Source organism: Helianthus annuus, chromosome 11 (assembly GCF_002127325.2).
Source record: "Helianthus annuus cultivar XRQ/B chromosome 11, HanXRQr2.0-SUNRISE, whole genome shotgun sequence".
Lineage (NCBI taxonomy): Eukaryota > Viridiplantae > Streptophyta > Magnoliopsida > Asterales > Asteraceae > Helianthus > Helianthus annuus.
Window position 1 is genome coordinate 11,577,937 of NC_035443.2, and position 14,648 is coordinate 11,592,584.

Genomic DNA, 14,648 nt, shown 5'->3' on the forward strand with positions numbered 1-14,648 from the left:
TACCAAGTTCACCCATTTCCAACAGTTTATTAAAACACAATTTCAATTACCAATCAAATCCTTTCAATGTGATATGGGGGTGAATTTGATAACACCAATTTTAAATATTTCCTAATCAAAATGGCATGCAATCTCGGTTTTCGTGCCCACACACATCCCAACAAAATGGAAAGTCCGAGCGCATAGATTCGACGATAAACGAATGTTCACCCTTCTCACACATGCCAAACTACCTTCTACATTTTGGGTCGAAGCCCTTCACATGACTTCCTACCTACACAACATTCTTCCCACAAAATTACACAACTTTCAAAACCCAATCTCGATGTTTTACCTACATCAACCCCCGTATAATCATCTTTGCGTGTTTGGATGCCTTTGTTACCCAATTCTCTCAACCACTCGTCCACATAAACTCGCCCTTCGCTCCACGCCATGTGTATTCCTCGGGTACCCAACTAATTACCGCGGGTACCGGTGTCTTGAAATAACAACCGGAAAAACCATATTCTCGCGACATGTCACGTTTGACCAATCACAATTTCCAGATGTATCTTACAGTTTTTAATAACTCAAGAGACTCAGAGAGTACAGTTTTCATCACATATGATTATGAATTAATTTTGAAAGTAAACCAAATGCACCTCCGTATATATGTGTGTAACAATGATGATAATATTCACAATTAAAGACTACCTAGCACAACGTGACTGAAGCATAGCATGAGCCAACATCTTCCCAACCTGAACTTGGGCATGGGTGCTGAGGTGAAGCCCATCTGGTTCCAGTAAGAGTCCCTTTGCATCCACTGTCATTACATTTGGAAGGTTGATTTCATATTGAGCTTTTCTTACCGTTTCTATATAAGGTCCTTCACCAGAGGCCAAAGCAACCTATTATTATTTTATACAAAAAAAACATGTTAGACGAGAGCATATATACACCATATATGGTTCCAAACATGTACAGAAACACTTGTCCCATAATACAACTACTTCCAAGATACGTTGCAATATATCAATACATGGGTGTGTGTATGGGATGGATCAATTGCAAACACATAAATAGACATTTATTTTAAAGCTTATTACGCCAAAATCAACATATAATCACATCCGCTAATTAACATAATTTTTGTGGCAAAATATCAGTTTACTGGTTTTTACATAGGGAAGTGGTTTGCAATTGATATTTATTCCTTATATACACACACATGTATATATAGAGGCCGGTTAACGTACAATACCTCTTATCATACATTATGTACGCGATGCCCTCAACCGTACGATCTTCAATCGATCAAACGCGAGCGAAACTAATTTAAATGATTAAATTAATCATTTTAATATATCTAAATCATACCAGGAAGGTTAAACGTCATTGCGAGGTCATAAATCTCTGTAATTGACCGATGATAGTTCAAAATCAAACCCTAAATCAAATTCAAAAACCTGAAAATCTTCTTCCCCAACCTCCCTTCGTTCCTTTTAGTGCGATATCGATAATAAGAACTACTAATTTGGGAGTTATAAGGGTCAAACGGAAGAAGACTGACAATGATCGACCAACAATCGAAGAAGATGAACAGTAACACACACACAGATTTTTCACATGCGATATTCAGTTTTCCACATGCGATTCTACACACCCCATGCCATTTTTCACATTACCCCATGCTAGCCATTTTTTCACATGCGATATTCAATTTTCCACATGCGATTCTACACACCCCATGCCATTTTTCACATTACCCCATGCCATTTTTTCACATGCGATATTCAATTTTCCACATGCGATTCTACACACCCAATGCCATTTTTCACATTACCCCATGCCATTTTTTCACATGCGATATTCAATTTTCCACATGCGATTCTACACACCCCATGCTATTTTTCACATTACCCCATGCTAGCCATTTTTTCACATGCGATATTCAATCTTCCATATGCGATTCTACACACCCCATGCCATTTTTCACATTACCCCATGCCATTTTTTACATGCGATATTCAAATCTTCCACATGCGATTTTGTCCATCAACACACCCCATGCCATTTTTCACATTACCCCATGCTAACCATTTTTTCACATGCGATATGTATTGAATTCGCACCAGATCTGCACCTGATCGAACGGCTGGGATGATCACGTACGTATCGTACGATAAGCGCATTTGTATTTTACTCTTTACCTGTATATATATATATATATATATATATATATATATATATATATATATATATATATGTGTGTGTGTATATGTTTGTATATATGTGCACAAAACCAGTTTTGACTTAATTGTTTCTCTATTCTAATATATCTGTTTATATGATTCTCTACTTAAGATTCGTTGTTTTGTATTGAATGCATACGTGTGTGTGTTTGTATTTATATATAGACAAACTAACACCGAAAACAATCACCGAGCTTAACACCCACAAAAGAAAAAGAAAATCTATATCGTCTTTAATCGCGCAATGATTACCAACGGATAGGTGATATCGAAAAAAAAATTATCATAAATTTCCAAAAGTCTGTCGATGCGAGGGGTTGAAACCCCCCCCCCCCCTCCCCCCGCCCCACCCACACACATACACGCACAAACCATCATTGATACGATGTGAGCATCATTCACCAAGGCACGGCAGCTGGATAACTCCATTGCAATAGGAACATTCGATAGAAAACCAACTTTAACTAGAAAACTACAAGAATTTTATAAACACTTTTATCAATTGTTTTAACTTTGATACGTAAAAAGCTTATATAAATGTATAATCACTTCTAGTTCTCTCTACTACCATGTCTCACAAATACTATATGGTTTTACAAATCTATATACCTATTCTAATTTATAATTTTATGCAATTTTTAAATTATCGTTGTTAACCTATTAAAAGATAATATTTCTAGAATCAATCAAATCTCCATGAATATCTCTTTTTTTATTGTGATTGATTTGTAATCAATTGTATTATATTATTTCCTTGTACAGATTGTTTGTAACATTCTATTTAATGTAATTTCAATCTCTCAATGATTATGAGAGAATTCACATACTTACATGGTATCAGCCAAATAACTCTCTAACCCTCCTTCCCCTTCGATCCTGCAGCTCCTTTTTTCGTTTCTAACCTATGGCACCCTCTGCTTCATCTTCATCATCCTCTTCCACTGTTGAATCTAAACTCCCAATGGCCACTATACTACACATGATCACTCTTAAGCTTTCATCCACCAACTATCTTTCTTGGCATTACCAAATCCTTCCTCTTCTTGCAAACCAGGGACTACTCGCTCATGTCGATGGTTCCTCCACTCCACCTCCCAAAACCACTCTCGTCGAAAACAAAGACCAGCCCAATCCCGAATACTCCGCTTGGTTCCTTCAGGATCAACAAGCGGTTCTCATCCTCAATTCTTCCCTCACCGAGGAGGCGGTCACCGAAATTCTCGGCCTCTCAATCGCTCGGCAGATTTGGACTGCTCTTGAAGCGGCTTATAGCAACACGTCCCTTGAACGTATGCATCTCCTACGTGATAACTTGCGTAGATTGACAAAAGGCTCTTCCATTGTCGGTTATTTCTGTCGCAAATTTAAGGCGATTTGTAATCAGTTATCGGCCATTGGCCATCCAGTTAGCGACACGGATAAAACCCATTGGTTTTTGTTTGGTCTTGGTCCGACTTTTGAAAGTTGGTCCACTGCCATACGCACCGCTCGTGACCCTTACCCTTTCACGATTTACTTACCAAAGCCGAGAGCCAAGAACAGTTCCTTCATTCTCTTCACCCGCCCACTCCCGCACCCGTTGCCTTTCATGCTCACACCACTCGCACACCCCACTCTAACCGTACCCGATCCGGGTCTGGCTCCGGCTGTTCTTCCCGCGGTCAGTCTCAGTCCGCTTCCTCAAAGGGAACCCGTCGTCCACCACATTGTCAGTTGTGTAGAACCAACGGGCACTATGCGGATAAGTGCCCCAAACTTTCATCCTTTGTGAAGTCGGCATCCACTGATGAAGGTATTGCTCATGCTTTTCATTCCAAATGTAATGTTACTGATGATGATGTTCCTGATTGGACAGCCGATAGTGGTGCCGATCTACACATGACGGACGACACCGGTTGTGATCACTCTAGATTTCAAGGTCATTTTCTACGAACCACTTGTTTTATAATCCTTTCTGGATTACAATTGGTCTATATGATGTTATGTGTAATTGACTGACTAAGTATAGTTTAGTACCGCTTAATATTTATGTGTAATGGAAACAAAATATGGCATTTGGGCTTCGACGAAAAATTTAGTATATGGGCTCGACGAAGAATGGCCCACTAACCCGACGAAATATGGGACTTTCGTCACAGACCCAAACTCGACGAAATATATCTTTCGCCAGGAGATGTTTCACCAAGAAGGGCCTTCGGCCCAGGTCCATGCGCGGCCCAACTGTTAAGTATATGTATTTGTTTAACCTTTGTAACTGCTAAAACGAAAACACCAAACCCTAAACTCCTTCCTCCTCTTCTTTGAAACCCGACGGCAGTCTTATCATCGCTCGAAGCCTTCTTCGCTCAAAACATTCTATCCGGTTAGTGTCTTGTTATTATCTGTATGATTAATGGTCAATACGTACTGATGATAAATCATGTGCTTATATGATGATAGTGTTGGGTTTCTCGTTAAGTAGGGTTTGCTTGCATGAAGATTGTGCTATGAATTGTACGCTAATAGAGTTGCTGTTAATCTAATATAGAAACATGTGAGATATAGTTTATGATAATCTAGAGATGTTTGTATGCATATTTTTCCGATAATCTTCGGTTAAAGAGATTGATATTATGTTACAGGAGGACTAGAATCTAAGGTGATTGTTGATGTTGAATTGTTTATTAAGAATGAAACTGATCAAATGACAATTTCGATTCAAATATTGTTTATGTAGTTGACTGTGTTTGTAAATGATGAAATTGCTGATATGCAGTGGCGAAAGACCCTCCCCACGAAATACCCTGCCGACGAAACACCTTAGTGTTTCGTCACACAACATGTTGACGAAATACCCAGGTATTTCGTCACCTCCATGTCGACGAAAAACCTTAATGTTTCGTCACCCACCATGCCGACGAATAACTGGAATAATAGACTGTGGTTTATCATGTGTATGGAACTTCAATGATTATTGTCTGCCTGTTTATGATGTTAATTATGATTGAGGAAACATGACTGGCTTACGATGAATAGCTTAGTGAATTGTTAAGTACTATTATGAAACATGCATGAGAATAGTAAACTTATCTGTTACGTGTGTTATGAATGATTGTTACCTGTTATGCGATGATCCTTGCTACGAATACACACTATGAACATACGTGAACAACGTGAACGTAAACTGATTTCGTGTACATGAACATCATAGGCTTTGACTGATTATGTGTGAACATGTAACTAATCCTACCGAGCAAACCAAGGTGAGTTCACTTCTCTCAAAATAAGCATGCATCCGGTGGAAACAATCAAACTGGCAAAACTTGTAAACGGATTTTTGTAAACCCATATCCTTGTAGGGAATATGAGGCGGTTTTCAAATACCCACATCCTTGTAGGGGATGTGAGGCGGATTTCACAAATGCATATCCTTGCAGGGGATGTGCATCGGTTTTCAGCAAACGTTGATGTTGGATAATACACTCACTTTCTATTACTTAAGTCCCATCATACTATCGGGTTGTTGCTTGTAGGGCAACGGGGTTATTAGTTGATAGCGCTATTAGGTTTGGCACCCTCACGACGTACCTGGATAGGACGGGCGTGAACTAATAACTTTAAATCATGACCAATGTTTGATAGAGCATTGGAGAAGGGCAAAAAGGGCCGTCTGCGGTATCGAGTTATTATCAACATAACATGAATCAGTAATCAGTAACGAATGGTTTAACAAATCAGTGAACTCACCAGCGTTGTCTGATACACGTTTTTCTGCATGCTTGCAGGCCTTTAGGTACATGTTGTTGGAACTTGCTGTCTGGGATGCTGGAGTGGTCATGGGTCGAGATACATGGAATCCGCAAGACAAGTCTAATAGTTTTCGTACATATGGTTTATGGAACATTTAACAATTGATTTATGCTTCCGTTGTATACGATGAATTACATTAAACGTTTTGTAACACTTTATGTTAATGAATTAAAATTCGTATTTATAATATTGTTATGTGTTCAATTGGATTGGTGGCTAGATCCTGGTACGTCACACGTTCCACGGTGTTTCCGCAAGTGGTATTTTGGGGGTGTGACATTTTGGTATCAGAGCCACTGGTTATAGTGAACTTGGTTTTAAAAATGTTTTTATAAAACCAGACTATAACCGAACAGTTCTGAATACGTGAATACGACCATGACACTCAGCTCCAGATTGCAAGGTTCGTCTTTCCCACTTGTTGCATACATTACATGACTAGTACACATTTGTTTATGACGTAACATATGAACACACACTCGTCACTATAGCATGATGGCATGGATTGCTTGCTTACCTTATGATGCGTTGATAGTATACCTTAGTCCTTGGATTTTTGTGATCTTATTACTTTGACAACCTCCGTTTGACATCTGAGTTTGAGGAACCATTTGACATGAGTTAGGAGGAACTGAGATGAGCATGCAAATCACAATATTATTGTGGGTGCACAAATAATAATAATAATGGGGGGTGCATGTGAGTCCCAGTGAGGCTTAGCAAGTGAAAAAGGGGTTCTGTTCCAGCTTCATCGCGTACGTATATCACCCACCATGCTAGATTTGATGAGGCATATTTTCCCTTTAATAATACCTCTTCTCATACTGATGTTGCCAACCTTTTTTTGTCTACCTTTGATGAACCAACTTACTTTTCACACTCAAAATCTTCATCTTCAGTACCATCTTCTGTTCCTCATAACCAATCTTCCAATCACTCTTCTACCCCTTGCTCTTTATGCAAGGACACTCCTACTTCTCCACAAATCATTGCTCCCATTAATTCTCAACCGGCTGCGGCTTCCATCTCTGATACTGCTGACCCACCACCGCCACCTTCACCTCCGCATACTGCCGCCCCACCACATCCATCTTCCACTTCGCCGCTCCCATCAGCCACAACCATCGTTCAACCTCCTCTCGATCCACCTCAGCCCCAAAATACCCCAAGCCATCCGATGGTCACTCGCTCCAAGGTTGGCACCTTCAAACTGAACCCCAAACACATGTCTTACCTTGCTCAAGCCATGAGTTCATGTCTCCATGCTGCTCTTCTTTCCCGCACTGACCCAAAAGGTTTTCGGAGTGCCTCTAAACACCCTCATTGGATGAAGGCAATGCATGATGAACTTCTTGCTCTACACCGCAACAAAACTTGGACCCTTGTTCCTCGCCCTTCGTCCACTAATGTGGTTGGTTCTAAATGGGTCTTTCGCACCAAGTTTCACTCGGATGGGACTTTGGACCGTCACAAGGCTCGTCTTGTGGCGCAAGGTTTCATACAAATACCGGGCCTTGATTTTCACCATACGTTCAGTCCCGTGGTCAACGCATCCACAATTCGGGTTGTTCTATCCTTAGCCGTCATCAATAAGTAGCCCCTTCATCAACTGGATGTGACCAACGCTTTTCTTAATGGGCTTCTAACTGAAACCGTGTTTATGGAGCAACCACCGGATTTCGTAGACCAACGATTTCCCGATCATGTTTGTAAACTTAACAAGGCCCTTTATGGACTTAAACAAGCCCCTCGGGCTTGGTTTCAGTGGATCAGCACCTTCCTCACTACCTACGGTTTTCATTGTAGCCGTGCCGATCAATCTTTGTTCGTCTTTCATCATGACAAATCCATTATGTACTTACCTGTCTATGTGGATGACCTTATCCTCACGGGTAATAATCCTACTTTGCTTCGTAACTTCACTGATCGGTTGCACAAACAGTTTGCTATCAAGGATCTAGGCTCCTTAAATTATTTTCTTGGTCTTGAAGTTATTCAAAATAATGAGGGCCTATTTCTTACACAAACCAAATATGCTAACGATATCCTCGAACGTGCTGGTCTCACCAATGCTAAACCGGTTCCCACTCCTCTTTCTACCTCCGACATCTTCACCGTCGATGGTACTCCTTACTCCGATCCTACTACCTATCGGTCTCTTGTCGGGGCTCTTCAATACTTAACTATCACCCGCCCTGACTTATCCTATGCGGTTAACCAAGCTTGTCAACACCTCCACGCACCCACTAACAGGCATTTTCAGCTAGTCAAACGCATTCTCAGGTATGTTAAGGGCCCCATCTCTCATGGCCATGTCTTCACTCGTCCCACTACATCCACTATTCTCGTGTACTCGGATGCCGACTGGGCTCGGTGTATTGAAACAAGAAGATCAACGTATGGTTACTCAATTTTTTTTTTGGGGGGGGGGGTAATTTAGTCTCTTGGAGTGCGAAGAAGCAACCGACTGTCTCACGATCCAGTTGTGAATCGGAATATCGTGCAATGGCTAATGTGGCGGCGGAAATTGTTTGGATTACTCATCTATTAAAAGAATTACAAGCTCTTCCATCCACGCGTCCTACCTTGTTATGTGACAACAAAAGTTCCTTATTTATGAGTCAAAATCCGGTCTCTCACAAACGGGCAAAACGCATAGACCTGGATTATCACTTTGTTCGGGAATTGGTTATGTCAGGAAAGCTTCACACTAAGTTTGTTCCTACCAAGCTTCAACTTGCTGATATTTTTACAAAAAGCCTGTCACGGCCGCAATTTGAATTTTTTCGTGACATGCTTCGGGTTCAATCACCGCTGTTTCCCTTGCAGGGGATAAAAGATAATGTTTCTAGAATCAATCAAATCTCTATGAATATCTATTTTTTATTGTGATTGATTTGTAATCAATTGTATTATATTATTTCCTTTTACAGATTGTTTGTAATATTCTATTTAATGTAATTTTAATCTCTCAATGATTATGAGAGAATTCACATACTTACACCTATGATAAATAAAAGAAACCCACCAAACTCGTGGACCATTCTCCCGCCGCGTGCTTATCGTGCTAGCACATGTTGCATAAATTTTTCTTCAATCATTTCTGGTTAAAGTTACAATTTAAGCTACCCTTTTGCTTTTTTTTTTTAACAATAACAACTAAAACACATACAATAAAATATGAAACCCTCGTTTTAAGTTAAACTTTAAACCATCTAACCTTTATATTTTACTTAAAATACAATTTAACCTAATATCTATAAGGATTTAAACCCGACGACGTTCTATGGGAAACAAACACCATACCACTGGTCTGAGTGTGTAAGTCGCTATCTGTAATTCATTCTAATCGGAATTCAAACTATACAAATTATAGAACATACATACCTGGATAACAGGAAGCAATGGAACCTTCAAATCAGTTCTCAAATCAATAAACAATTTCCTCAATCTCTCTTTATACAATTCAGCATCACTTATGTTCAATGTATCTCTCTCCCCTTGAAACCATAACACCGCCCGAATCTCCCCGCCACCTTGCACCGCTGCTGCCGCCCTTCTTGTCAACCCATCAAAAAGTCTACCGCCACGGGACCACTCTCTTATCCCACTCCCTCCAATCGCACATGGCACCAACCCAACCACCCGAAACCGCCTTGGGTCACCTCTCAACACCGCATTCGCAAACGCCATCCCTGGCCCCACTCCACAAGTCTTGTTCACATCAATATCTATATGAAGTGGTTCATGTGCATCTTCCCATCTTAGATCACCACCTAACCGTAGAATCTTTCCAGGGCGGGGCTTGACTTCTGACGGGATTATCCCTGTTGGATTATTCGGGTTTGTTTACGGGTCACGGGTCGGTGCGTTATCGGGTCACGGTTAAAATGGTTAATTGTTTACGGGTGACGCGAGTCGCGGGTCACATGTTGCAACTCGGGTAAGCTGGTTGCAGATCAGTAGTTGAAGATACGGTGTAGATTGACCGAATTATGTGTGTGACCGAGTAAATTGGGGAGGTCATGGTGCACGTTTGACAATTTCTTGGGATCTGCATGTTGGAGATAGAAAAACCCTTCTGCATATTATCTTTCATCTTCGAAGCTTTCAAATCATTCATATTAGTGAGTTTTGTGAGTGAAGTTGAGGGGCCTGTAATCAACATTTGGTATCAGAGCCTAGGGCTCGAGAAGATCGGAGGAAGCCTCCGCCGCCGGCGGGTGTGTCGGTTGGTGGAGGGCAGGCGTAAACGAAGCGTTCGGGACGGAAGGGTGCTGTTTCTAGTCTGTTTAGCAGCCGTAATCGGAGGCGTTATGGTGTTTCGGTCGGCCGTTGTTGTGGTAGACGTACCGGTAAAGACGACGGGGGTGACCGGTGATAAACACTTGTTTTCCGGGCTGTTAATAGTGATAAAAGGGGGGTTCAAGGCTGTTCGGTTGTTAGTTGCGGGTTTGCGCGGCTGGTATACAACCGGTGATAACAGTAGATGGTGAGAATGGTAGCCTTGATCGGCTTGTTCGTGATAAGAGGAGACCGGCGTGGTGCGTGAAAAACGGGCAGAATGGATCCGTCAAAGCAGGTGGCTTTGGATTCGTCTCGTTTGGCAAGGTGAGAAAACGGTAGAAGCGGGTGGCTTGTTTTCTTTGTCGGTGGAGAGCCTCTTGAACAAAGGCGGTCGTAAAAAGGAAGATATTGGAGAAGAACACGGTGGTGACATTATGGCGTTGGAGTTCAATCGGGTGGCTTTGGATGTGACCGGGGAGAGGTCGTTGATCCGTGAAAAAGTCGTGATGTTAGTGAACGTTTCCAGCGTGATGCCATGTGACATGTTATGGTCTTGGTGTTTTTTATTCGGGTTGAACCGAGACATTGGACGTGATCGAGGTGAAGATCGGGTGTCCGTTAGATGTCATAGTGGTTCGAAACCGAGGTGATTCGGTGCTGCGGTGAAGGCGTAAACAAACACCGATTAAGGGGGTGATTGTTGGATTATTCGGGTTTGTTTACGGGTCACGGGTCGGTGCGTTATCGGGTCACGGTTAAAATGGTTAATTGTTTACGGGTGACGCGAGTCGCGGGTCACATGTTGCAACTCGGGTAAGCTGGTTGCAGATCAGTAGTTGAAGATACGGTGTAGATTGACCGAATTATGTGTGTGACCGAGTAAATTGGGGAGGTCATGGTGCACGTTTGACAATTTCTTGGGATCTGCATGTTGGAGATAGAAAAACCCTTCTGCATATTATCTTTCATCTTCGAAGCTTTCAAATCATTCATATTAGTGAGTTTTGTGAGTGAAGTTGAGGGGCCTGTAATCAACAATCCCGTCCCAGTTTTTGTCAATCACCCCGCCCCGTCCAGCCATGTTGCTTTGGCCGGCGAGGATGAAAACATCGTTAACAAGATGGGTTGAACCGGTATAGGTGAAGTCAACTACTTGCACATGACTGGACCAATACTCGTATGTTATGATGAATAGGAATAATATGGTTAGCTTAAGGCCCTTGTTGGCCATAAAGATATGAAATTTAGGGAAAATGAAGTTTATTGGTGGATATGAATTAATATTTAAAAGCGATTTTAGTATTGTGCTTGAAGCCAAGATTTGATTGTTTAGTTGGCTTTTTAATGAAAAATTCTAGTCTAACACGAAATAATTAATGAATGGTCCCCTTGTAAAAACAATAAATATATATAAGCTTTATGTTTTAATATGTAGAATAATCATATGTCTATAGTAATCAACTTATCAGCATTTTCAAAATTTAATAGGAGAGATGATGTAAGTTCAGTTTGCATGAAGTAACTTCGTAATTGTTGTTGTAGTTAAAACAAATAGCCAAATAGTTTATGTTATTATATAAAACCCCAACTTAAATAGATAGATAAGTTGGTTAAAGGGGTCAATCTATAAACCTGTCAGGTTAACACAATTAGCTAAACGTGGTCACGAGTTCGACCTGAAAGGCTAAAAGTGACTCAATCTAATTCAGACTAAATACAACTTGATGAATATTTTTTTATAGAAATAAATAATAAGCAATATAAATGTTTTTTAAGAAGAAAACATGTAGGTTTCTGTACTGAGATCTGCATGTCATAAATATTTAAATGAGGATGTAGCAGTTGCAAAGTGTGTGGTATATCCAATTCTAAAAAAATTAAGATAATACTTCTTTGTCCACAATTATTTCTAAAATACTCCTATTTATTAATTATTAAAAGAAAAAAGTGTGTCCAAGGGATTCAAGGAGATCAACATACGTAGGAGGACTTCATTAAAAGTTTTGATATTGATATTAAGTTATTCATATTGATTAGGTCAAATTTTGTGTTTCTGAGATATTTTATGTTTGATTTATCTATACGTTGTCTGTATTCAATTAATTGTTTCTAATCTGAACGGAACCAGATGTGTAACAAACTTGAGCAATAAATAGTGTGACCTACATAAAACCTAAAATGAAAATACTTGTCTTCTAGTAATTTTTATACACGTCCAGATATGCATAGATATAAAGAAAAAAGTTTGAAACGTAAATATATGCATAAAATAATGTTATATTAAAAAACTAGCCTAAGATCCCGCGAGTTTCGCGGGTAGCTTAACACAAACATATAATATCTACTGACATTGAAGCCTATGTAGATCATCATTTTTGTTCTAGGCCTTTCCAAACTTAGGCTTCACGTTTAAGGGTCGCCAGGTAGATACATTTTGGACCAAATATTAAAGCCCCAAACAAAACTTTAGAATGAAAAGGTAACATAAAGCATTGATGAAGAATGTCGGAACTAAATCACAACATACTGTAGGAAATGGGTCATAATTATAATAAAAAAAAAAATTATATAAATAAATATAAAATTGTAAAGATACTCTCTTTACATATTATTTGGGAAATTGTAGTACCCGTACCGTGTACAAATCCATACAAATTAAATACGAAATATAACATATTTAAATAATTCGATTCAAATCGTTGTCTTTGACAAGAGCTTGAGAAGCGTCTTCTTGTATAATTTCTGCCACGAGAACTTGAACCGCGTCTCCTTGTGAGATCCTTCTTGGCTGCAAAGATGAACAAACTGATGTTGACGGTTGTGGCTGAGGCACGTGTTCAACACGCTTCCCTTAAAACAGATTTCGCGCCTCTACTAAAGATGACGCGTCTGTTTCCCAGGGTACAACAGCCGAAGCAGTTTGTACTGCCGGAGAAAGCCACACGCCCGAGGTTACACCGGATAAAACGTAGTGTTAGACCTTTTTTGGAAACTAAAAAATAGAAAAGTAGTTGAATTATGTAGAGAAACTTATCTCTATATGTTCCCAACATATGGGTCATCAAATACCACTTCTCCAAAGACTCTTCATGCATATATATTATGTCTTATACTTGTATTCTTGGTCTTGTAGTTTTATATCTACAACCCTTAAGTTAGGCACATAGCCTACTACTAATACAAAAGAATGGGTAGAGACATGTCTCACTTAATTAGAAATTTATTAGAGACATAAACTCTAATAAACACTAATAAATTGACATAAAAACTCTACTTAAGAGTTTATGTTACATATGAAGAGTCTAGTACTTAATTAGAGATTTATTAGAGACATAAACTCTAATAAACACTAATAAATTGATATAAAAACTCTTCTTAAGAGTTTATATTCCATATAATAATCTAGTAAATAATTATAATTTCATTAAATTATAATCTCACTAAATTAATATCCATTCATAATATCTAAATTTCCAACAATCCCCCACATGAATGGAGATTGATCAAAACACAAAGTTTCCAATGGAACCTCGACAGTTGAGTATTGCCGGATAAGTAGGTGTCCCTTTGAACTTTCCGTTGTGAAGCATACTTAGCCTCCTAGCGGTTTGTAGACACGATGTCCTTGAACAAACCCCCATTTATGTAGACGACAATACAATTCACACAATACTCTCCTTAGCTGGGTCATCCCCTCATAGTCGTGTCCAATAATGGTCGTGGAACACTTTCCTGGTTCTGCGAGAGCTCTAGGAATTGTGCCCCCAATTCCATTCGAAGCGACCCCACTTCTCTCTAACATAGGTGATTCTCCTTAAATCATTAAAAGCATCGTAGTTATCATGATTACGCAAAATCATTTACCTCATAATATGCTTAGCCTCACAATTTGTCACTGAATTTCATAGGAATGAACTAGGACGTATTTAAACACCCTTTTATCGTTTAGGGGGTATATATGACCATATATACTAGCTTATGCATATCAGCTATGCCCCCACAGTGACCACCCTTAGGTATATGAATTCGTTGTCCTATTGAACTTAGATCTTGGGATCTCCAGTCAGCTAAGGTAGGTTTCCTTCACACACCCTTTTTCCATGAGCTTTAGTCTCATTCCACAACTTGATCTCTAATAGACCCTCAGGTTGTTGGATCCATAACATTATATTTGTCTTTGACAAGTCACTGAAGATAACTTTGCAATTGAGATCAATTGTCATGACGTGTTCGTAACTCGAAAGTTAACATTGCCTATTGTCAACTTCTAAGACTATAACCTCAGTGGCCACCTGAATCTGGTTATAATATTTGCCTTAGAATGATACATTTATT

General features: G+C 39.7%; 1 protein-coding gene across 1 annotated transcript; it reads right to left on the bottom strand.

Moving 5' to 3' along the window:
- Nucleotides 1-362: 362 nt before the first annotated feature.
- LOC110890931 (probable carbohydrate esterase At4g34215) lies at nt 363-9,875 on the bottom strand (the record flags this gene model as incomplete). The annotated part of the gene is made up of 2 exons (XM_022138575.2): nt 363-893; nt 9,414-9,875. Coding segments are annotated over 2 exons (663 nt in total), but the record flags the coding sequence as incomplete, so codon positions are not given.
- Between the last annotated feature and the right edge of the window lie 4,773 nt (nt 9,876-14,648).